Raw genomic sequence first — 27,189 nt, forward strand, 5'->3', positions numbered from 1 at the left:
TCCGCGGTGACATTTGTGGCATCCTTATTTGTGTCAAACTTTAATCAAAACTTGGCTTCTATGGTGACATAACCCGACTTCTATTATCCTTCTACAGTGGCATCATAACTTGGTTTTAATATACTTCTGCAGTGATTTCTGTACATGTAATTTCGCCATTCACTCCTTTGATGACAGCATACATGTGACATGGTTATGTAGTGACAGCCCAAATATTAGTCCAAGGTTTCGGTTCTGTGGAGGCAGCCCTAAAATGTTTCGTCTTTCACTGATTATACTTTACTGGAGCTTCACCGAATTCCTTGCTGAGGTTTACACCGAAATTCACCACTGTAGTATTGAACCTTTTACTGAACTTCTTTTCTCTGAATTAGGTCCGAACTTGTCACCTTGAGGTATACTCAAATCCTTCTTCTTAAGCTGGGATCTTGATTTAACTGACATGATCTTTGAGACAAATGCAAACAGAAATTTTCACTGAGAATACTTCCAAGATGTATAAGTGGTCTTCAAACTGCCTTTGATCATGACCTTAGTTCTGATACCATGTTGAGAAATCCAAAGTGTGGCAGTTAAACAAATTCTCTTATTATGACATTATCTTGTGACGGTTTTCATTATTATTATTAGTTCTTACGAATTATCTTTTCTTATCATCAAGACTAATGCCAAGCAACAAACAGAAGACACAAGATATAGGCACGCAGCCAGGGAAAAACCCCACTCTAGGCAAAAACCCGGTCAAAATTCTTCCTTCAGTAGATTCAAAATGAGATGACCAAGACCCTTACAACTTAGACTCAAGACTACCTCCATCCATCAAGTCAACCTCATCACTGTGCTTACACCGAATCCTTATCACTGTGTTTGCACCGAGACTTCATCGCTGTGTTGTCACCGAACACTGAACTTCTTCCTTGCACAAGCACCGAACTTCGTCACTGTGATAGCACTGAACTTCTTTGCTGTGATAACACCAAGTTTCTTCACTGTGATATTACCGAACTCCTTCATCGTGATATTACTGAACTACTTCACTGTGATATTACCAAATTTCCTCACAGTGATATTACCAAACTAAGTCATCTACTGAATTTCAACATCTTGTTTATAAAAACAGTTGGTCATCTATACAAGTTCTGAGCTCAAATACTATCAATCTGTTCTTACAGTCAAATGGTTAAACAACAAACAAAAGCAGCAAGAAACTTATAATAATCATTATGCTCATAATAAACCAGCTTTACCAAAAACCATGTTATCAGCAACCATCACGCTTCAGTAGCCAAATCAGAATGTTGTATAATACTACACAATGTATCCCAAAACAAAACTTAATATTTGCACCGATCACTGCTTGATTCAACCGCCATGTGTGACCGAGATTATGTTTGTGCTCAGAATTTAAGCTCTCCTATGCACAGATCATGACACTGCTTCAATCGACCAAAATGCCTTTGCTCTTTTTGCAAGGATGGACCCTCGATCAATACTTTATGTGCGTATGCCCCTTTTACATATTGCATTTGTAGACAAACACATCCCATTGCACCATGTCATTGCACTAGAGGTCTGAGATATTTCTCTAACTACATAGACCATAATCGCACATTATTTTTCACCAGTGTTTTATGCCTTACACTTGCGCATTCAGATTCAATCACAGAGAGACATCCTTCATTATACCAGAACAGCGATATGCTCAGACTTACCCTCATTGCACCATAATATTTCAGTGTTATGTAAGCACAAGTCAAGAGGAAAGTTGCTCAGATCGAAGTTCAAATAAATACCCTTACGCACCAACACGATAGCAAGATCCTTTATGTACCAAAACAAGTGAAATAACAGACATGCAATTGATCTCACTTCCATATACATCCAATCTCACTCTAAGACCCAGTGAATCACGACAGATGATGTAATTATACCCAGAACCGAAAACCTTTTGATGCCTTTATTGCATTGTACCAAAACATAAGAACAAATATCTAGATTGATAGACATATAGGCTTCAATTGCTCAGATGAATTGATGATCCTAAGGGCTCACAGCTACATCACTCCACGTAAGTGTGATCTAGTCAAAAATAATTCCATAAACAAAGATTAAAAATCAAAACTTTATTGTGCGCGACATCCACTGTCAGACTTAAGAAATGAACCACAACCTATGACAAAGAATCCACGGACAATGTCTTGTACGCAGAATTGTTCTTTTCTCTAAAAACAAAATATATAACACCTTGAGTGAAAGTGCAACTTGATGAGGATTAGCGTTTGATTACGCAGACGGATAATGCACGAACCAACATTCTCAGAACAAATATCTAGATTGATAGACATATAGGCTTCAATTGCTCAGATGAATTGATGATCGTAAGGGCTCACAGTGACATCACTCCACGTAAGTGTGATCTAGTCAAAAATCATTCCATAAACAAAGATTAAAAATCAAAACTTTATTGTGCGCAACATCCACTGTCAGACTTAAGAAATGAACCACAACCTATGACAAAGTATCCACGGACAATGTCTTGTACGCAGAATTGTTCTTTTCTCTAAAAACAAAATATATAACACCTTGAGTGAAAGTGCAACTTGATGAGGATTAGCGTTTGATTACGCAGACGGATAATGCATGAATCAACATTCTCAGAGACTGTTAACCAAACAGACCACTGAATACATGATCACCATACATTCGAAACACGCACCAGGCCAGAGAATGTTCCTTGAGCTATAGGATTGATCAACTTCAGATCGATTCAAAATTGCATAAGTGCACTTGATTTGCTCAAGCCCTAGATTGGATTAGTTGCGCCCAACATCATTCATGACCCACCATGATAGATACCTATGCGAGAACAATGGGAAATAACAGAACAAACACAATAGCTCTACCCAAATCGAATCTCGCTCAGAAGTCTCTAATCTCTTCACAAATTCATGTATAAATTTTTTAGATATAACATGGTTTTAATGCCCAAACCAAAATTAAATTCCTAAATTCTACCAAAATTTAACAGCTGCAATTTAAACAAGAATTTATCAATTTAATTCACATATACATACTTGGCTTCCATGTTTGAAGTTGATCCCGAGCTGTTGTAGCACCAAATTTGCTCCTGTTACCAAAATGACCAAAACCTCCCTGCCAAACTGGGCACAATATCGGTACCCAGCTCCAAAGTACTTCAAAATGGAAGCACTATGGCCCCCTATGGCCAAAACTTCAAGAACAATTACAGCCCACTCTTCTTCTTTGTCCTCTTTGTCTATGGCTTCCTCGAAATTTCCTTCACTATCTATGAAATACTCCCAAAACTCCTTCCCATTTTGAATATATGTTTGATATATTATATTGATTTATGTTAATAAAAAGAGCAATAAAGTATTCAAATTATAAGCATTTAATCTATTCAAAGTTAATAAATAGATATTTACTATATATATATATATATATTATATATATATATATATATATATATTGGAGTGTTGTGTTTAGGGTAAGAATTCCCTTCTTAATTGTTAGGTATTTAATCTAGTATTTTAATAATTAATTCGTTTATCCTTTCTTTAGACAACTTTTATAACCACTTAGTAAGTTTACTAATGCAATGCATGCATATGTAGCTATCATATGCATGCTAATACTCCTTTTCTGCCCATAGTTCGTGGTGGGGTCGTTACAATGGTATTTATACTTGATTGAGTGGACAAGGGGTTATGAGAGGGCCGAAAAGACACCATCTTTCTTGTTGTAATAGCTCCATTTTTATTTATTTAATCAAGTATTATCCACATTTTAAGATGACCATTTAATCACTCTTAGGGTCTGTTACCCACTCCCAATGGGTGGCATGGATAGGAGAAATTTTTTCTCCTAGATGATCCTCAACTGGCAACCCCTTGCAACCACCATATAGCTTGATGTGCCATTACCTTTGCCACTTGAGCTAGCCTTGTGGTCCCTCACCCATTTGATACGATTTTATGTTTGAAGGTGGGCCTCCCGACCCTGAATGTATAGATTTTCATTGGTATAGTTGAGTAATTTTCCTTAATTGTCAAGGGCACTTTTGAGCATGGATTGGTGGGGGGAATTCGGTGGAAAGAGTGGGATAGGTATGTACTCCTGTCTCTACTACCCAATTTTGTGGTTAGCGTTGTATCCTAGTCCCATGAGATCACCTTTACTGGCCATTAGCTTTAGGGTTGGCATTACACGGGAAATCTTGATTTTGGTTGCGTGGTCCCGCTTCCCAACGCTATATACATCACTCCCTTCCACTCATTTTAGCCCCTTCATCTCTTTTCCCATCTAGGTCCACATAGGGTTAGCCTCCCCCTCCCCTTGACCACACCTTGAGTCGGGCCCGGAATGATGCCCCGGAGGTTGATGCAGCTAAAAAGAAAAGAAAAAACATAATTTGGCTACTCTCAACAGGAAATGTACCACAAAATCCAAAAGATGGATGGGACATACAAATTTAGCACGTGGGCAAAAGCCAAACATGAACTCTATCCCTTATCCATGGCCATCACCCTGGTTAATATGGGCTCTAAATGAGCCCCCTCCATCATTAAGGAACCCATGATTGTCCCAACCCCTGGTGGGCAAAGGAATGCCCCACCTCAAAAAGGGGTACCTACTGTTATATCCTACACATCATGCTCTCATCCCCTGGAGCCCCGAGCAGTTATGAAAAAAAAACGATCAAAGGCAAAAGGCATCTGAAGAAGGGTGGAAAAACAAAGGTCGAGGTAACTCATGTGCAACGATTTGCTCCCTCCACTCATATACCCAGGTGTGGACTTCCCTTATTATAGCTACCCTTGTACCATGGCATGTGGCTTGAAGCACTCCCCTAATTCCCACTTTGTTCCATCACTATATCATTTGCCACCTACCACCTGATGGATGTACCATGCACATGTCACCCCCTTTAAAGATTGAAACCACCTAATAGGGTCCTTGACTAACCCCCTTGTTGAGCTTGGAGACACTTCTACATGCCAAAGCCCACTATGGAAGGGCATGCCACCATGAAGTGCCCAAATGATTCGATGACTTGTAAGTTCTTTTACTTGATTATTCTAATGATTTGTTGTATTGGAGGGCAAGGGGATGCATTGGATCTTATGCAGGAATGCAGGTGGGTCTCCTTTTGGGGCTTGGTCTCCCTATAAGGGGTCCTAGCCCTCTAGAGGGCCACATTGGCACTTATAGGGTGAGCATTGAGAGCCATGAGCCTCCACCATAGCATAAAGTACTTCAAGGATCCCCAGCACCACTCATTGATTGTTCGTGTTCCACCTTTTGGATGAAGATGATGCACCTAGTTTACCATGCCCAATCGGCTCCACATTTGCACCATACACTTGGAAGATGTTCCAGCATCCAGATGAGGATGTGTCTCACTGCAAGAGACAAAGGGAGGGCTTATGTCATTATCCTGGCCCTTACAGATGGTTTACAGGCATTAGAGATCCACTCGGAGACCCATGAGGATGTCTCTGTGCCCCCACACCCACTTGGGAGCACCACAGTGACTTTCTTGGAAAACAAGGGGCCAAGCCCTTGTCCACTATGTTGAGGGTCCATTTTCTCACCGTGGCACATTTTGATCTTCATTAGGCCTTCTCAATGGCCCAACGACTCATCATGTTGATCATTTTGCCGTCTTGAGAGGCTTATTTTTGTGTTATTGAGCTATCTTGGTCGACTTGTCACCAAGGGATATTATTGCACATTATTTTATTATTTGGGGCTTAATTAGGCCAAATAGGCAACTTGAACTCATTAGAGATGATATAAATTGATCAGAGGTGATTCATTTCTCTCATCATCACTTGGATTTGGGTTTAGTAGCTACTTGCAGAATTTCGTATTCCCTTTTGGAGGATGAGTTTGGTTTCATGGATGAATTTTGATGTTTGGATTCTATCTTCTTGGTCTTGGAGGTTCATTATTGGCATAATTTGATGATTGGCTATACTCATTGTACACGTAAGTGATCTTTTTCTTGTTTATTCCTGTTATTTACTTTGTCACATAAATGTTGTTGGGATTTTCACTATATAGGTCTGAAATTTACTGCTACTCTATGCAAAAATGGTGTAAATTTTGGTCTTTTGAAGCACTGCATACATTGCATGTGTCATGTATGAATGGGTGAATGTTCCTAGAGGTTATCTTAGTTGAAAACACCTTGAAAAGTCATCAATTATTGCAATCGAAGTATAAAATCTTCTAGCAGCTACTCTCATGCCCTAATTGCCATGCGAAGTTGTCCAGAGGTCTCCTCGATTGCATATAGTCTTTCAAAGCACGGCACTAATCCAACCAATGGTGGTCACTTAAAAGAATATTTTTCTCGCCTTCTTCTTCTCTTTCTAGGCCTAGCCCAAATAGGTCACATAGGGCATCAAATAAATTCCATCATAGCCATCAAAACACCTCAATTTTTGGTCCATAACTACGGTAAGGTTTCCTCTAGAGTCCCTTCAAATTTGAAGCAATTTCGATAGTGGGATCCCGAGATATAGCAAGCCCTAGATCAAAGACCATTTCTTTCCCTAGGTTTCCTTTGGCTAGTGTCCTCATTTGGATCATTGTATTCAATACTCAAAAGAAAATTTGTCCTTTGATCCTCTTCTCCTCCCTAATTAGGTCAAGCCCCTCCTTGGTTGATCAACTCCATACTCTTGACCTAATTTTGGGTTCACTTGGTCCTTTGTGGTCCCACAAGTTTACAGCTCTAATTTCACAAAGATCACATAAAAGCCAACTCTCCATAAGGATTTTCCGGTCTAGGAACCATCTTGACAAGATATATTCCCAAACCGTAGTCTTGAGAATCCTCTTAGACCTTCCTAAAGAGCCCATCATCTTGCTTTCGAAGCAAGCAAGCTATCCAATTGAGTCTGTCTTGCGAATAGACCTTAGGAATCACTCCTTATCCTCTTACTGATTCATTCATCTAATGATTCCCCTTATACCAGGTCTCCTCCCATCGCTAAAGAGCAAGGGAACTTAGCTGAGGTGGCAACGAGCTATTTCTCCATTGTTGCCCTTCGACCTAGTAGTTGCTCTATAGGATCCCCTCATAGGACCCCTGCTAGTTTGAGCGGTAACAGGGTCAACCAGTATAATTTAATTTTCAACCAAAGCATATTTAACCAAAATCCTTGACCCTTTTATGCTTGGGCCGATTTGAACATGCCTTCAAGTTTAATATTTATTCACTCCTTAATCAAGGCTAACTCTAGGGTCCTTGATCATTACTTTAAGGCATCGACTTCAGAAGGGCACGCCTCTTTAACTAAGAGGACCCATGTGATGTACAACCTACTGTTAGAAACAACATGACAAGTGCAATCAAATGATGATGATCTTGCTTGCAAATTTCTTCATAAATAGCGAGGCATCATGACCACACTGCAAAAACTTCCTAGGGCTTCTTGACCATTGGGGTTTCCAATCAATGCAATCCACATATGTATATTAAGAGCGTTCAAATACCGGTGCTGGCATCAATGACAACACGATTCAGCAGATGAATAATGTATGTATCGATATGAATGATGAGTATGGATCAATGTATTTCATTATATAATTCAACTATGCATAAATCAATGTGCTTATGCTTTCATTATTGAATATGCTTTCAAAATTGAGTTCGATGAACTTGAAACATCAGAGGATACTATCCGAAAAAACGGTTACTGCCATGAACAATCCAAACATAAGACTAACAACTGGATTGATTGGAAGAAGAAAGATCAAAGCAATTTCAAAGCAAAACGGTCAAAACCATTCAGGCATAAGCAGATGGGGAAAAAAGGAAAATTGACCCTAATGTCCCCCCCCCCGTCCCCCCAAATTCCCTAAAATTTGAGGGTACTCCCACACGTCCCCCTTGTGCGTCTCCTTGTACCTGCATCCCCCCATCCCAGAGTCTTGGTGAAACATAGCGAAAAGCATAACACATCAATCGAAGGATTTGCATCCCAATTGGCAAAGCTTTTAGTGTGGGTAACACATTATAAATCACCTCTGTCAATTGTTATGCATTGGACATTATTTACAACACAAACGACCAACACACACACACACACAATTAGAAGGAAACTATTAATGTGGAACAAAATCCTAATCATGGGATATGCCACCGTATAAAGGATCTGTAAGATAAGAAAAAAGAAGTGTGTGCAATTTGTAGCCCAAAAAGATGTTAATAAGAAGTTAATTGTACTGCAATAACTGAATCTCAGTTAATCTAAAAACGCAAGAGTCATAGGACTTGGAAAAAGGACAGCAACAATTCTTAACAAATGTGTTTGTTGACATAACTAATAACATAAAATTATAATACCTTGAAAGATTTCTCATTTCCTTTTCTGCCCAAGTCTTCACCATTTTTCTTGGATTGTGCTTGCAATACCCATGCCTGAAACGGAAGTCTCCTTGAACATACCTTTCCCTGTCCCTGAAACAAAAAAATATAGTCCGATATTCATTGCAAGCACATAGAAATATCCATTCTTCATGGAATTGTATCATTGAGAAGCCCCTACATTACAAAGATGGAATATCTACTTGTGCATACCACATGGTCGGTTAATTACAAGATAATTGTCCTAAATTAAGCATGTTGAATTAATAAATTGCATCACTGAAATCCATCTAGCTTATCTTTTCCCACAGTATAATACACGTATCTCTAACTTACCAAGAGAAACCCCCAATATAACATTCCACAAGCCAATGCAATTGACTTCCCCCTCATGTTCACAAGTAAACATTCCACAAACATGCGTATTGAACTATTTGTCATTTGCAAATAAAAGAAGATGAGTATCACACAAAACATGCAAATTCATAGGTTGAGCAAGTACATATACTCTATGTTGAATGGGGATTTCAGCTGATATCATTGTTTTAAAGTGATGACAGTAGAACAGAGTAAATGTTTGTGAACATGACTTAAATAAATAGGAGAGAGAAAGATCAATAGAAAAACATTCAAAATAACACATGAAATGCCAGGAAGCTCGTATTCAACTCACAGTCATATTTACATTCATACACATGATTAACAAAAATGGAGCTATGACAAATAGTGTACAATGAAGTTGTCTTCACTTGCTATTATAATTTATAACTCAATTCACAATGGAGGGCTTGTTTATACATCTAGAAGTTTGCACACATGATGGCTGCTAACAAGCCAACTCATAATGTAATTACATTAACTTAAAACTAGTCCATTGACCATCTGTACAAATCACTAAATAGAAAGGTAAATTACAACATGAAACTATAGGGAAGTGTTGAGATATTAATGTTAAATAAGAATAAAACCTTAACTCAAATATCTAGGCTAGATCAAAGGCTCACGTGTAACCAAACATTAAGATTAGATCAATGGCTCACACTTAAGAAACAGCCCATAAAAAAGGGAGACAGAATCCCTAATGATCAATTGATCATGAGACTATTGTTCTAAAGAGAAGAGCATCGTAAGCCTTTTGACGTAATATAAAAGAGTGGAGAGATTCAACAACGGTTTTTCCTAGTAGTGTTTTTCAATATAAACCTATGTTTTGCAGTCATTGTGTGATTGGATTTGTTATTTAGTTTTATTTTGCATTTGACTTGTTGGAGTTTTCTAAAATGCTTTTAGAAATTAGAGCTAATAGCATCTTATCTGGTAGAGTAACTAGTTTCTCGTTGCTTTGTAGATGTGCAGCTGATTCAAACAACCATTCAGGCCCATTTGACGCAAGATTTGGCAAAATTCCAAATTTTGAGGTTTTAGGTCAAAAACTAAAATTGATGATTCTCAGATCTTTTCGAGTGGCTTTTTGGGTTGATATTCTAATCGTAGTCGAGGATTCAAAGCTCTTCTATGAACTCAAAATCATTTTTTGCAAGAACAACCTCCCCCCACAAGCCATTCTAAACCTCTGTTTTATTTGGCTTAAATATTTAATCTAGGTTTTATATAAACCTATATTTTTTATTTCTCTAGTAGATCTGTTGACCATTGAAAACCTTTCTATTTTGTAGAAATTTGGTGTGTAAACCCACCCTGGTTTCAAGTTAAGTGATTTCGCATCAAGTTTAATGCCCAACCCACATTTAATATGCCACTGTCATATGACATAAACATGAATATTTTCACACATTGGAACGCTAAGAATCTACTTCTACTTTTTCACTTTTGTTGTGCTAAAACACAAGGATTCACACAAAAATTTGACACAACTGTTTTTTGGTCAAATGACCCTAGAAAAACCCCCAAGAGAAAATCAGTGAGAGAGAGAAGTTTTATTATTCTTCAGAGAAATTTACAGCAATAAATGCAGACTTATCTCTTGGAAATTGTGCCCAGAATTCTTAGAAATTGGTGCCAATCTTTCTCCTTGAATTCTGTGCCTTTGCTGCCTCAATTTCTGTGTCCTCACTTAGAAATGCATGCCACTTGCTGTACAAACAGACAGCAATAAATGCTGTACAATCCCCTCAAATTTCGTGCCCAGCTTGCCTCGAATTTCATGCCACTGGCTGCCTTGAAATTTGCGCTGAGCCTGTTGAACGGACAGCTCAGTTAATGCTTGTACTTGCCCTCAAAATTCATGCTTTACTTTGCTGCTAAACTGCTGGAAAAACTCCTCGAAATTTGTGTCCTCAGCCTTGAATTTCATGTCCCCTTTTCCTTGAAATTTGCACTGTCCTTCAGCTTTACTTTTCTCCCTTGGAATTTGTGCCCTTGCTGTTCTATTTCTCTTCAGCTCAGCTCCTCTTGTGTGCTCTCTCCTTTTCTCCAAAACTTATGAAGAAAATGAATTGGTCTCTTTCCCTTCCTTGACCTTTTGTCTTCTCATAAGGAAACCCTAAGATCCAATGGTTGAGATTTAATCTTGGTCATTGAGATCAAGGGTGGAGATATAATATCACACTAACCCACTTAAGTCACCTTAGACTTTAAGTCTCTTAAAGTCACTTTACCCCCTCGTCACCTTTTTCATTAATTAGACCAAAAAGTCACTTTATGACTTTAATGCTCATAAAGTCATTTGAACTGTAATTCTCATCAAGTTAAATCAAGGGTCATGTTGGACACTTTTTCCTTGGCAAGAAACCATACCTTAGGAAACACTTGTCCTTGTTACACTTTTTCTAACATATTTGTTGATCCCCAAAAACCCTAAAAAAGGGAAAAAAAATTGTAACTTGTGGCTCTCTATACTCTATTTTTTTTGGCCTTTGGCAAACAAGCTAATAAACTTCTCTCTAATCCTATAAACGAAATCATCTGTGGTTTAGTCTATTAATAAGCTTGTTTGATTCAAATCTCAAATACAAATCCTATAGCTTTTCAATAATTTTCCTTGCAAAATCAAATTTATTCTTGTTCTAATTTTCTCTCAAAAAAAGTGGTTCCTAAAATTTGATGTTAATTTTTAGAGCTAGATAGTTCTCTCTTGTAGATAATTGCAATTTTAAACTTTTTCAACATTTTCATATAACATTCACCCCATAACACCATTTCATCATTAGCAATTACATAGAGAGAACAATAACATCAACAATACAGCGGAACAATAAAGGAACGATAGAGGAAAAGCATGCACAATAGAGACACCAGGATTTAGGTCAAAGACAAAGGCAAAACCCCACAAGGGAGATAACCCAACCAAATTCTTCTTCTATTAGATATTCATCAAAAGTTCAATTGAGATACAATGTACAATAAGTATGAGACACATCTTACATCATCCAATACATAAGGCCCCTAGGCCAAACCTGGCAACAGACAAGAAGGGAGGTGGATCTCCAAGTAACATATTTCTTTGTAGGTTACTGTCATATAGACAGACCATACATCACATATACACTGCCATACATCAGTGTCAATGCCATATCAAAGGTCACTGTCATACCAAAGTCACTGTCATATCAAAAGTCACTGTCATACCGAAGTCACTATCATACCGAAGTCACTGTCATCTCAAAGGTCACTGTCATACCAATGTCACTGCCATCTCAAAGGTCATTGTCATACCAAAGTCACTGTCATCTCAAAGGTCACTGTCATCAAATGTTGTAGCCATGTCAAGGACATTGTCATATCAAGATTGCTACCATACATCAATCAAGGGTATTGTCATATCAAAGATCACCGTCATTGTATACTGTTATCATTGTCATCAAAAGTGTGTTGTCCCTGACATAAGGGACTCTACCATACTTTACTACTATTATCATGAGAACTCAAGGTCACTGCCATATTCATTAACTGTCATATCAATGTTACATCGTAACATTGTTACACATAGCAGCCATAACACTGCTACCATATATCACAGAGAATATATATAGAGATTGGACATGTGTGCCAAGGATAATAGACGTGAGCCACAAAAGAATAGACAAACCACAGATCTCAGAACCATTGTAATATACGTACCACCACAGATATGCAAGCCATCGAGCCACCACAAAGCCGCTGTGCTACAAAGGATATGTGGGCCACTGAATTTTAACAACAAGCCACAGTGTTATGCGTGCTACTACAAAGAATGAGCCATAGCAATATAGCGAGCCACAGTGTAGAGCCACTACGAGTATAGTCAGCCACATCAAGTGATGCCACTGTAATGTAATGTGATGCCATCCTGTGATGCCACTGTAATGTGATGCGATACCCTCAAGTGATGCCACTATAATGTAATGTGATGCCATCATGCAATGCCACTATAATGTGATGCAATACCATCATGTGATGCCACTATAATGTGATGTGATGCCATCATTCGATGCCACTGCAATGTGATGCAATACCATCAAGCGATGCCACCATAATGTGATGTGATGCCACTGTAATGTGTCAATGAGTCATGGATGTGAGCCATATGGATTCATATGAGCCACAAAAAGTCAACGTGCCATAGATGTGAGCCATGTAATAGATTTATGCGAGCCACAGAAAAGCCAACGAGCCACTAATGTAGAATGCGAGCCACAAAGACGTATACGAATTACAGAGAGCCTTCACCATATTGATCATGACCAATGGAGGAATATTAACGCCTATTTATAGTTATTTCAATGTGTGAAAGGAAGCATCTTTTTGGGGCAAGCCAACCTATCAGCTTTGGATGGCTGACTTAAATTTCTTTTGGAGGGAAACTTTTGGAGGGAAACATAAATTTTAATTCAATCATAATAATAGCCCAAATTTGTAACACGATAAATTATTAACATGAATTTATTTTAAATGATGGCTTTCCCAAAATACATCAATAATATTTCTTTTATCAATTTGAATTTTCTTTTTTGGGGCGAGATGGGCTTCATTGGGGTAGTTGGGTTCCTATGGGGAAATTTGTCCCATAGTTGCCCCAATTTTCAACATTTATGTGAATACAGAAAGTCACATAGGGAACCACTTTACAGGGTTAATTGAAATTATTGAATTGTCTTTGAAACACAGTGCAAAACACCTTTTGTTACAAAGAAATACTTGCAAATAACATTTATTATTGTTGAATAAGATTATGAATTATGGTACAATTAACAATAACCATCGGGACAGTTTGCTATATAGCATTGACTGGTCATGAGGTGAAAGCGTATGTGCCCCTTGACTATGCATTTTAATTAATTAATTAATATTTACTATGTTCATAACATTGCCACCCTTTCTAAAATTGCTTTGTCCTCAACATGTCCCGTTGTTGGGGAACTATGTGAATCCCTTAAGACTGTCCTTTTAAACTTTGAAGACAGAACTAGGTAAATTCTATTCTTTTACCATAAAATGTCATTTTTCCATTCAAATTTTGGATTTTGGTCCATATTGTTGATTATTGAATAAGATTCAAGATCCTTAGTATATTCAATCTGAATTTCTGTAATGTCCTCTTCTAATTAAATTGCCCAAGGGAGGACAAAGTGGCCTATGTAACCCCATAGGTTATAGTCATTTGTAACGGGGGAAAGTTGGAAACCCATTATTTGATGTTATTGGGGTAACATTAGATAATTAGGGTTAAATGGAGGAAACCTTGCAATAGAAGTCGAATTTGGGGCAAATAGAGAGAAACTTGTGAGCCACTCAAAATTTAAATTAGGAAGGAAAAACTCCAAATGAAATCTATTAAAAGGAGAGAGGAGATTCATTTTGATCATGATGGGTTGTTGATCTTTCTAATTTGTTAGTTGAGGCTCTTGGAGGGTTAAAGACCCCTTATCTTTAATTGGTTTCAGTAGTGAAAGATTCCACCCTAGCCAATCCTTTTTATTTACTCAGTTTAGCATAATTCATTAGGCACCATTCATCTATTTGCAGCAAGAAGGGTTTCTAAGAGAATAATTCTGCAGCAGCAAGGTTATGTGGGATTATCTGGGCAGTGAAAGCTATTCTGGGATAGCGAAGACCTGTTCAAGGCTATTTTTGGGACAGTGAGAGACAAAAAAGGGAAGTTTGGGTAGCAAAGGCTATTCTGGAACAGCGTAGACCTGTTGAAGGCTTTTTCTGGGACAGTGGGGCAATAAAGGGAAGTTTTGGGAGCAAAGGTTATTTGGGGCAGCATAGGCCTGTTTAAGGCTTTTCTGATTCAGAGGCTCACCGAAAGGGGCCTATTGTGAACTTGTGATAGCGAATGAACTCTAAGGTACTATCTGGACAATGGATCAGCCCTCAGACACTATCTGAGGCAGTAGCCCATCGTCGGGGCATTACCTGTGGCAGTGCGTGAATTCTGAGTGTTACTGTGGCAGCCACCCATCCATGAAACCCTCCTGAGACAGTGAGCTATCCCCAAAGGCCCTGTTGATGACTGCAGACCCTACAGGAGTATTTCCTTAGCAGCAAATATCTCTAAGGTGGGCTTGTGGCAATAAGGCATCCCTGAGACTTGTTTGCAGCATCAAAACATTTATATGGCATGATCTATGGCAAATGAAGTTTGGTTGATTTGCCTGTAGCAGCGAGAGATAAGGTGTTATTACTGAGGCTGGTTGTAAGGTCAGATCAATAGAATTAGGACAGTATTGTTTGACAGCCATTATTATGAATCTAAACTTTAGTATGATATTGGAAGCAATGTTTTACAAAACGGACTCGGATTCGGACTCGGCCGAGGATCGACTCGGAAACGGAAACGGAAACGGCAATGACTCGGCCGGCTCGATTTCAATGACTCGGTCGTTGTAAAAAATACATTAAATATTTATTTTTTTTATAAAAAAACATAATTTTAAATAGTTTAAACATAATTTTAAATATTTTCATTCAAGTTTCGAAACACACAACATTATAATATACATGGAAGACAACATATGATCAAAGTAGGCTCATGAACCAATCCATTATATCAAAATGGTACGGTGTACCCAATGGCAATAGTAAATACATAGTCAACTGTAGTCTGTCATACATGATCAAAGACTCAAGAGTCAAAACAAAATACAAATAACCAAGGAGGCTAGTAGCTACTGGCTACTGCCAGAGGAGCCAAGATCATCTCGACCAATCTCTGGATCATCATCATCAGAGGCAGAGCCAGACAAGGGGCCCCATGACTCCTCCTCATCATCATCGTCTCCAACTGCAACTGTAGAAGTGGTGCCAGTACCAGTACCACTAGGCTGTGAAGCAGATGCAAGCTGAGATAGAGTACAAATGCGGCTGCGCTTCTGTCGTGGCTGAGCAGAGGAAGGCGAAGCACCTACAACTGGAGTCCTACTAGCTGGCTGTGAGACTGAGGCTGGTGGATTGGGATCTGCATTCAACTGAACACGCTGCAGTGGATCTCCAACATCAAGTTCATCAAGATCCTCATCAGGATCAAACTCTGGTAGACGACTCTCCACTACCCAATCTGATGTTGGATCAATGTCTTCCAACACAATGGGATCTGAATCAGGTCTTTTGTTCAGCAATTGGTTCCGTCTGAGCCGAAGGTTGTATTGGACAAAAACTAGATCATTCAACCGTTTTTGCTCCAAACGGTTTCTCTTCTTTGTGTGAATCCTCTCAAAGACAGACCAATTGCGCTCACACCCAGATGCACTGCAAGTTTGACTCAAAATACGAATTGCAAACCTTTGCAATTCAGGGCAGTGGCCACCAAAGGCCTCCCACCATTGTGCTGCAAAAAACATAGGAGTGTAATGAATTATGAGTTAGATGAAGGCTGAAGCTCAACAAAATTACAAATTATATCTAACTTGAAATTGAGAAATTGAAAATTGAAATTTTTGTTTACCTGGCTCATCTGCTTCTCTTGCAATCTTTGCTAGGTTCTTCCCAAAGGTACCTGTTGCATTGGTGAAGGATGTGACCTGCTGATGTATCAGTAGCTGATCAGACTCCGATGGGACCATGCGCTCAATGCAATCAACCAGTCCATCTCTGACCTCCCCCCTCAAAGCTCCTGACTCCTTAGCTTTATAATGATACTGTGGGTTCAAAAAATACCCAGCTGCATGTATAGGGCGATGGAGTTGATTGTTCCATCTTTCATCAATGATTGCCCAAATGGGCCCATACTTTGCCACTCTATCCTTGTATGCTGCCTTTATTTGCTCCTTTGCTTGATCCATAGCCTCATAAATGAAGCCCATAGCCAACCTTTCCCCATCCACCAACCGCAACACCTTAACTAGTGGCTCAGCAACCTTCACAATCTCTGTTGCCTTTCTCCAAAAAGTTTCATCATGGACCTTCCTTCTCAATTCTCTGCCTTCTGGTTTGTTAGACCAACTGCTATTATTCCAATCATCACTGGAAAACATCTTTTGCAAGTTTCTATGTTGGGAAAGCATAGATTGCAATGTCAAAAAATGTGTAGCAAATCTAGTGATGGCAGGCCTAATAATATCCTTGCCTCCAGTGTGTTTCCTCATGAGACTCAAAACCAGTGTATGATTGTAGATAAATTTTGTTATGCTTTTGGCATTATCTACAGTGTTTCTGACCCAATCTAATTTCCCAATATCCTCAAGCATGAGGTCTATGCAATGTGCAGCGCATGGGGTCCAAAAGATGGTCTTGTGTTTTTCCTCTAACAGTCTACCAGCAAGAACATAGTTAGAGGCATTGTCTGTGATGATTTGAACAACATTAGCCACCCCCACAACCTGAATAACCTCATCCAATAGCTGAAACAACAAGTGGCCATCTTTTACCTTATCAGATGCATCAACTGATTTTAAAAACATGGTTCCCTGTGGGCAGAAGACAAGAAAGTTTATGATGGTACGGTTTCTTTGATCAGTCCATCCATCTGACATGATGGTACACCCTGTTCTTGCCCATGATTCCTTGAAATCTTGCAAATACTCATTAATTGATGAAATTTCTTTCTGCAAACGAACCCCCCTTAGCTCTTGCATAGTAGGGCCTTTGAAGCCTTTTCCTGCAGCATGTATGGCCTCAAACATAGGCTCATAATATGGTGAACGAGCAGCATTAAAGGGGATATCAGCATCATACCACCATCTAGCTATGTAGTCACAAGCAGTCTCCCTCAATTCTTTCTTCCAATGGTCATCTAAAGTGGGCTGAGAAAGACCTTTACTAACTTCAGGACCATGTGCATCTGATGGAGAGGAGGCTGAGTGAGTGAAAAAACTTTTGATAGTCCCATCACCCTTCATTCTACCCTTTCCCTTATCTTGAACAGAAGCATAAGAGGGAGGAACATAACGGAAAGGGTTTGATGCATCAGTTTGAGGGATAGAGGAAGAACCCTCAAACTCATAGTGGGGGTTGGCAGCCATCATTCTTTGTATCTCCCTCTTCCTCCCAATTTCATCCTGTATCTCTTTTTGCCTAGTCTTTTGTTCTTGAAATTTTTCAAAGCTTTCCAACAAAGTCTTTCTAATCTCCCCAATTTCCTTAGATTGACATGCAGTAATATTGCCTCTAATCCCTGCCAAGTGTTGTTTCAGCCTATGAATCCCCCCAGGACCTGACTTAATTTTCCTATGGCAAAACTTGCAACACATCTCATTATCAACCATTTCAACATATGCCCAAGCAGCATCTTTTGCTCTAGGTGCCATTTTTTGACTAGGAAAACAATCTGAAAATGAAAAAAAAAAATAAAAATTGATTCAATGTTCATTTATTTGACTAAAAACACTCTCTAAGCTATCTTTATATGCACCTAAAATTTAATAAGTAAAAACAGATTTATAGAGGTGGAAAAAAATACCTCCAGGCACAAACTGCCTCCTCAAACTTGCTCCAAAAATCAGCTCCTCAATGCTGCTCCAAATGGCTGCCCAAGAAGCTCCTCACTCCAGCTACAATGCTCCTCCAAGACTCCTCACTGCTGCTCCAAAACAAGCTCAAGAACTGCTCACTAACTCTCAAAGAAGACTCTCACTCAAATGCATAAGACTGCTGTGAGTGAAATGAGAGCATTTGGCTGTCTTAAATAGAGTTTGGGAGGGGGAAATGGACCCCAAATGCATTTAACTAATCACATAAACCTTTTCATGTCCACAAACCCTAACCAAATCAGCCAAAAATCAGCAAAAAGTTAATTTTTTTCATGTTAAAACGCTGCCCAGCGGTTTGGAAACGGTACGGCCGTTTTTTGTCGTGACCCGGCCGGGTTGACCGGGTCAGCTATGACCCGGCCGAGTCATTGGCTGACTCGGCCGGGTCATAGCTGACCCGGTCACCGAGCCGAGTCATAGGGCCGGGTTGCAATTTTTTTTAATGACCCGGATCGAAACGGCCGTTTCGGAGTCAACCCGGCCGTTTCGTAAAACACTGATTGGAAGAGCTGTGGATTTACAGTCCTATTATGTATTGTTGGATTGGTTACATTTGTATGAGTCATTGGTGGAAACAACTACTTGTTTATTCTATTTGAGCATTCAATATTATCTATGTTTGCAAAATACAAGAAATATTGTGGTACTGTCTAGTGCTCTTTTCAACCCTAAGGATAATTTCCCCCAAGGGGTATTACAATTTCACCTAACCAGTCAGGAATCACCACTATTGTCACACATATTTCATCATCCTTTCATAACAATGATTCAGCAACTTCATTGTCTTTCCCTTTTTTGTAATCCATATCAAAGGTGGAAAGTTTTTCTATCCATTTTTGTTGCTCGGTTGATAATGTTTTCTAATGAGAATTGAAGACTGTTGTGATCCGTACGTATTGAGAATTTACTACCTAAGAGGTAGCGCATGGATAATGGCTAGCATCTCTTTATCAAATGTAAAGTTTAGGTTTTCCCCCTTGTTGCGTTTTCATCTCTCAAAAGCTATCGGATGGTCATTTTGAATTAATACTGCACATATCCCAACCTCTGAAGCATCACATTCCACCACAAACAGTTTTCAGAAATCCAATGTTGCTAACACATATAGAAGACATAATTTTTTTCAATGCTTTGAAACACTTTTCTTCATGGTTACTCCACTGGAAGGATTTTTTCTTCAACAAATTAGATAGTGGTGTTGTTAACTAAGCATAGTTCTTGATGAATCTTCTGTAATAACCTACTAATCATAGGAATCCTCTTAGTTTAGAAACATTATTTGGCTTCCATGATTGCTTTGATTTTACTAGAATCTACCTTAAATTCTTCCTTGGATGTGACATGGCCAAGGTATGCGACTTCTTGCATACCAAAGCTACATTGTGATATTTTTGCATAGAACTGATTTCTTCTAGGAGAGCAAGTACTTGCTCCAAATGCTTAAGATGTTCCTTCCCTGTCTTGTTATAGATAAGAAAGTCATCAAAAAATACTAGTACAAACTTTCTGAGTTAGGTTTTAAATTATTCATTCATGGTTTCCTGGAAGGTGGCAGGGGCATTGGTTAACCCAAATGGCATCTTTGCCACATCTTCTAGCCTTACTCAGATTTGATAATACCTTGAACTGAAATCTAATTTTAAGATATTTTGCTCCATGAAGCTTGTCCAACATTTCATCCATAAATGGTATAGGAAAATTGCTTTTTATAGTCATCTTGTTTAAGCCTCGATAATTTATGCATAGTCTGAAAGATCCATCTTTTTCCCAAAACAACACTACTAGGGCTACATATGGGCCTTGCTCGTTGTAATAGCTCCACAGTGTAATAGGTCTTCAATTAATCTTTCTTTTTATGTTTTACTGTGGTGAGGATATCGATATGGTTTGATATTCACTAGTGTTGAGTCTGGTTTAACTTCAATTATATGTTCTATGATCTATCCTTCTTTTCAAGGGCAGCTTCATACGCAGGTCTTGGAATATCTTGTCATACTTTGGATTAAGGCTTTAATCTGTGAGTGTTGAGAATGCACTATTTTTGGTGCTATTATCTCCATTTGAAGGCATTGTGCAATGTAAACATATGCACCCTTTCTAATTAGTTTTGACATTTGCTGAGAAGATACAATTTGAGCTGGTGAAGGCTAGAATCCGAACAATTTATATTTTCTTCCTTCCCATTTGAATTTGATAAATTGTTTCTGGTGATTTGCATAATAGGCCCCCAGGGTTTGCAGCCATTGAATTACTAATACAACGTTTACTCCTCCCAAGGCACAATGTAGAATCTGTATTCTAATTTGTAATCCTCTAATTGTAGCTTGACTGTGTGGCACTTTCCAACTCCATCGATAGTTGCCATCTGCTACCATCACTCTTATGTCTATGGCTGAATATACAAATAGATTTAGTCTTTTTGCGACATTTCCATCTATGAAGTTATGGATGCTTCCTGTGTCTATTAGTATGCCAACATTTTCCTTTTTTACATGCCCTCTTAGTTTCAATGTTTGGGGTGGCACTAGTCCTATTATTGTGACAAGCAATATCTTAGGCTGGGCCTCTTCATCTTTTGTATTTTGAATATTATTTTCTTCCTTACATTCTAATTCTGAGTCGCTATTGGACGTGTTAGATTCTACCTTGGCTTCACATATATATAGTTTTTTGTTGTTGCATAAGTACTTGGGTTGTTGAATTATCTACAAGATGCATGGTAGAATATAATATTTTGCCAGATAATTACTTCCTAATGATTTTCACACATTATTCTTATGCCATTGATATCATTAAGCAATTACACTTTAGAAAATATCAACAGTTAATTTAGCAGAAACAATAAAGATCATAGAAAGACATCCATGCACAATAGAGAACAATTTTACCCTAGGAAACCCAACTCGGGTGAAAACCCAAGTTACCAACAACTTTTCTTTAGGAGAAATTATTCTTCAACAAGGTTTACAAATCAACAATTTGTCTAGAAATATGTGCCAATAATCAAACACCAATCAGACCTGCTCAAATATCCAGCAAGTCAACACTAGTCAAACCAACCAAAAGTCAAATTTGTAATCAAACTTTGGCTTGGTCAAACTCATCCCTATGGTCAACAACTGCGATCAAATCCCTATGGTCAACTCTGATGTCTATGGCTGAATATACAAATAGATTTAGTCTTTTTGCGACATTTCCATCTATGAAGTTATGGATGCTTCCTGTGTCTATTAGCATGCCAACATTTTCCTTTTTTACATGCCCTCTTAGTTTCAATGTTTGGGGTGGCACTAGTCCTATTATTGTGACAAGCAATATCTTAGGCTGGGCCTCTTCATCTTTTGTATTTTGAATATTATTTTCTTCCTTACATTCTAATTCTGAGTCGCTATTGGACGTGTTAGATTCTACCTTGGCTTCACATATATATAGTTTTTTGTTGTTGCATAAGTACTTGGGTTGTTGAATTATCTACAAGATGCATGGTAGAATATAATATTTTGCCAGATAGTTACTTCCTAATGATTTTCACACATTATTCTTATGCCATTGATATCATTAAGCAATTACACTTTAGAAAATATCAACAGTTAATTTAGCAGAAATAATAAAGATCATAGAAAGACATCAATGCACAATAGAGAACAATTTTACCCTAGGAAACCCAACTTGGGTGAAAACCCAAGTTACCAACAACTTTTCTTTAGGAGAAATTATTCTTCAACAAGGTTTACAAATCAACAATTTGTCTAGAAATATGTACCAATAATCCAAGTCAAACACCAATCAAACCTGCTAAAAAATCCAGCAAGTCAACACTAGTCAAACCAACCAAAAGTCAAATTTGTAATCAAACTTTGGCTTGGTCAAACTCATCCTTGTGGTCAACAAATGCAATCAAATCCCTGTGGTCAACTCTTCCCACATGTAGTCAAACTCGACCTATTCTATGGTCAAAGTCAGTCAAACTGCAGTCAAAACCTGGTCAAACATCTCAACCAACTCTAATCAAAAGTGTGGTCAATGCTTCTTCACACACATGGCCAAGAGAGAGAAGAAAAGATGATCTCCAAATTGATTTCTTCCTGGTCAAATTTGCTCTTCGTTGGTGTTGAAATGAGGCATCACAATGTCTATTTATACTAGTCGAATGGAGTGAAATAACCCAAGGGACACGTCCCTTGACCCTCCTGGGTCGACTTGACTCTTTTGGGCCAACTTGTCATTCAAAAATCAAATTTTTATTTTAATTCTTCATAGTTCTTCTAGGTCGACTTAGGCATGTGGGAATACCTCTCGATGCTACACAGAAAATCAACACCCCCTCTTAACAAGGGAGGTATTCTCCTTGGCTACAACAGATTTCTCCTTAGCTGAAATTTCTCCTCCACAACAAAAATTCATGAGCTTGTTATGTTGATATAGTGTCTTTTCACATGCATGTCTATAGATCACTCCATACTGGAGTAGGCAATGTGAGTACCCTGGGCCATTTAACCTTGGCTAAATCAATATGCCTCCTCGGGTAAATGTATTAATCTCATGTGGTCAGATCAGCATGACCCAACCAAAGTCCTTCATGACTTCTCACAAGAGGATTTGCGCCTGGACCATTCACCCCTAGCCAAATCAGCATGGCCCAACCAAAGTCCTTTGTGGCTTCACAAATGAATTACATCAATCTCCTCTGGTCCAATTAGTATGACCCATCCAAAGTCCTTCATGGCTTCTCAAGAGAGGAATTGGCCAATCCTACAAAGACATCAAGACTCCCTCTTAATGAGGGAGACATTTTGCATCAATCCAAGCTTGTCTCTAAAGTATACAAACTTCGCTCCAGACAGAGGTTTGGTGAGAATGTTTGCAATCTACTCGTTTTTGGATATGTATTGGAGCTAACCTACTCCCTTCTACACCATGTCTCGGATGAAGTGATATTTGATCTCAATGAGCTTCAACCTGATCAAATAGCCTTGCAAGGAGATTTTGAAGCCACACTACTTCCTGACTTGTGGCACTCGCTGTGATATACTCTGATTCTATTGTACTAAGTGCGACAAAAGTCTACTTCTTGCTGAAGCAACTCCCCGAGGTGTTCTTTCTGTCCTCTACACACCTTGCCCAAACTGAATCTGTATATCCCTACAACCTCACTTCACCACCTAAGATATATCTCAAACCATATCCAATTGTACCACACAAGTACCTCAAGACATGCTTCACTACAACCCAATGCCCCTGCCTCAGCTCAACCATATATTGGTTCAAGGTGTTCACTACAAAGCAAATATTTGGCTTGGTGTTAACCGGGTACATCAAGGATCCAATCAATTGCTTGTACATTGTGGGATCCACCAAAGATGAATCTGAAGCAGAATCAGTTAGCTTATTCAGATTTGTCACCATAGGTGTAGCCATGGACTTGCAATCCATCATATCGAATCTCCTCAAAATCAGAACAATGTACTTCTTTTTCCCAAGGAAGATATCATCTGATCTTTGCCACACCTCCAATCCAAGAAATAATGTATCAAGTCATGATCTCAAACTCTGAGGCCAACTCCCTCTAACACTGAAGCAGATCCTCCTATGGTAATTTCAATTGCTCCCTTTGTCACAATAGCAAATCCTTCTGCCACTGTTGCACCCTCTGTCACTGAAGCATACTTTGTTGTCTGACAGGTTCCTCATAGAAGGCATATTGTTCCTAGAGACCTCTCATCTTTGAGCATCTTGTCTGACAATCTCAACCCGTGACATCCTCTTGGAAGGTTTCTCCTTCCATTTTGCCTGACTGTCTACTTCCTTGGAGATGGAAGTTCTTCTGGTCAATTAGCACAGTCCTAGATGTCCTCACAATCTGTACAATCCTCCCTCTCGAGCATCAATCACTTCCTGTTGAGTCTATGCTCAAGCCCTTAGGCCATACAAGAACCTGGTCATCTGGCAACTGGAGCAAAAATCTCCTCATAATCCATTCCCTCTTTTAGGGAGAACCCTCTTGCTGCAAAACTTGTTTTTATGTTGCCATCTGATGTGTGAATCATCACCTTGGAAGCCTTCACAATGTACCTATTCTTCCTTTCTGCAAAACTCCATTTTGGCTAAGAAAAAAAGGACAATAGATTGATCCAAAAAAAAATAAGGGAAAAAATATGAAGTTATTATCTCTTGATTAAGAAAGAAATCGTTGAAGATTTTAGGGAATTGTCAACTCCCTTTCTGACAAATCTGTTAGAGAAGTGTTGAAGAATGTAACTAGTTTCAATCTTCATAATTGTTGCCGTACTCATTTCAATATGTATCCTATATAACAAACAAGAAAAGAAAAGAAAAGTTATTATTTTAAAAGTAAGGGTTTCATGCTCATTATTGATGGTCTTCTAGGTAAAAGCATGTTCTTCATGCTTCTAGGATTTGCTAGGCCATAGGGTTCATTGTCATGAGTCAAGGGAGTCAACACCATGTTTATAAGACCCTTCCAGGCAAAATGTAATTGGAAAAAGAACCATTTTTTAGTCTAGAAAAAATTGGAAACTTCAAAAGTACAAGTCAGCCTGGCAAATTCATCTTGGCCTAAAGGAAGGAATTTGACCCCTTGGAAATGATATATAAAGGAGTAGTTCGGCCTCATTTGTGACACACACCAACAAGTTTGATCTCTCAAGGAAGAATTTGATCTGTCGGTGAGAAGGAGAAAGAACGAAGAACGAAGGTCTAAAAGGCAAGAAGAATCCAAGGAAGAAGCAAAAATATTTGTTTTTGGGCTCCATCTATCTCACACGTACGAAATTTAGGGTTTCTGTAGCTTTCTGGGAAGGCCGAAATTGCAAGTTCGAGTTGCAACAGGATGAAGTGCAGTATTTGGTTGCTAGAAGAAAGGAAACTTTGTCTTAACCTCACTGACCTTAGAAGGAGTTGTCTTGCTCAAGGAAGGTCTCAAGTAGTTGAGTTAGGGTTTATACAACAACATCAAGGCCGAAATTAAAGGGTCAAAGTTGCAAGTCGAGTTGCAGTATTGAAGTTCGTAGGTCGAAGTCGCAGTTCGAAGCTAGTTGGTGCAAAATCAAGAGGAATTTTTGAAGGGTTGACTTGGTACTTGGAGGAGGACTTGATCTAGGGATTGGGTCTTTGTATCTCATTTGAAGCAGATTCTATAAGAAGAGAAGAGTTTTTCGGGTTTTCTCCTGGAGGGGTTTTTCCCTAGTTGAGAGCCTAATTTTTGTGTCCTCTGTTGTTATTGTTTCTGTTCTTGATATTTGTTTGATGAAAAGATTTAATCAAAGAACATATGAAGACTAATTAAGTTCACAAGAAAATATTAAGGAATAGGAAAATTGGAATTAATAAGTTGCCACTTTGCATTTTTCCAACATGGTATCAGAGCTAAGGTGAACTGGAAGGCATCTGGAAGGATTGCCTTGAGGAAACAAGGAAGGGTTTGCTTGTCAAGGGGAATCATTTGAGGAAGAGTGCAAGAAATTTGTTGATCTCTATTGTAAAGAGATCCATTTGGATGGTATATTTGAAGAAAGTATCAAGGGATCTTGGTATCATTCATCACTCTTGAAAGTTGTTGTTGGAGAAATCCTAGGAACATCATTCAAGGACATCATTGAAGTTTCTTCAAGGGTCTTGAGGGCATCAAGAAAGGTTGAAGACATCACCAAGGAGGAAGAGAATCTTGGTTATCAGGTATCACATTATTACTCACTATCTGAATCTACAGGTCATATGGGTTTTTCTACAAGGATAGCGATAAGCTCGTTGGAGCAGCAAAGTACCTAGAATGGAAGAAAAGGATTCACCTAGCACTTACTGAACATGAGGTAATGGAGTATGTCACTAGTGGAATCATTGAACCTAGCAAAGACAACACTCAAGAACTAGCAAAGTACAAGAAAGGGGAAGTAAGGGCTCAAAGGATCATAGTTGAATACATTAAGGATCCTCTTGTTCCATTCGTTGCAAATTTGAAAACTTCCAAGGCCATGTATGATAAGCTAGTGAACTTGTACCATGTAAGTACATCAGGACAAAAGATGTCTTCGTGGAATAAGCTATATAGAATGAAGAAATCAAAGTATGAGGACATGGCAACCTTTCTCATGAAAAACTCTCAATTAAGAGACCATCTGCAGGGGCTTAGAGAATGAATTTCTAATTCAAAAATGACCATATGTGTATTACATGCATTACCACCAGAATGGAGTAGCTTTGCAACAAAAATCTACTCTAAGAAAGATTCAACTCCTTTTGATGAGTTGTGGGCTCAATGCATTCTGGAAGGATCATGGTAAAAGATGATATTGGATCAAATGAGCAGTCTCAAGCATTTCTAGCTAAAGTCAAGAAGTTGAAGAGGGAAATTTTGGAAAGTCCAAGAAGAAAGATATGTCCAAAGTTCAATGCTTTATGTGCAATGAGTTTGGACACTTTAAGAGGGATTGTCCAAGCCAATAGATTAACAAAAGAAAGGAAAGAAGTGAAGCTCATGTAGCAGAGGCAGTGGGAGAATCTGAGAAAACCCGAAGAAAGAAGTGAAGGATCTTTACTATTGAAGAAGGAACTCTGTTTGTCGAGTTCTTTATAAAGATTAGTTTTTCCCTTAGGATAGTATATATTGTTGTTTATAGAAGAATCTTGAGTTTGCTTAATGTCATAAAAAATAGCATATGTAGAGTCTATTTGTTTAAGTTGCTTTGTAGAAGTCATCTAGTATCTAAAAATGGATAGATAGACCATTTTGCATATTGTACATCTGAGCATTATCTAACATTAAGTTAGAGGTAGTCGTCTTGATAAGATGGATCATCATGATCCTATAAGAACCACCATTTTAGAAGGTTCCTGGATGAAGCATTACGACTAGGGCAGTAT

The 27,189-nt window shown here is 38.6% G+C and overlaps 2 protein-coding genes across 2 annotated transcripts in view; both read right to left on the reverse strand.

Moving 5' to 3' along the window:
- The window catches only part of LOC149228182 (uncharacterized), a 192,353-nt gene that overhangs the window by 72,867 nt on the left and 92,297 nt on the right, over window positions 1-27,189 (reverse strand). The window contains exon 5 of the mRNA XM_089378088.1: window positions 8,381-8,494. Coding sequence (XP_089234214.1) covers window positions 8,381-8,494 — 114 coding nt within the window. The remainder of the gene's footprint in view (window positions 1-8,380; window positions 8,495-27,189) is intronic.
- On the reverse strand, window positions 15,327-16,468 carry LOC149228183 (uncharacterized). Its single transcript, XM_089375655.1, has 2 exons — window positions 16,287-16,468; window positions 15,327-16,169 (listed from the first exon to the last, which is right to left on the reverse strand). Exons 1-2 carry the CDS (start codon window positions 16,402-16,404, stop codon window positions 15,511-15,513), a joined length of 777 nt encoding a protein of 258 aa, XP_089231781.1. The 5' UTR covers window positions 16,405-16,468; the 3' UTR covers window positions 15,327-15,510.

This window comes from Pinus tabuliformis, chromosome J, assembly GCF_031772625.1.
Source record: "Pinus tabuliformis cultivar Carrire ecotype Pingquan chromosome J, CPIR1, whole genome shotgun sequence".
NCBI lineage: Eukaryota > Viridiplantae > Streptophyta > Pinopsida > Pinales > Pinaceae > Pinus > Pinus tabuliformis.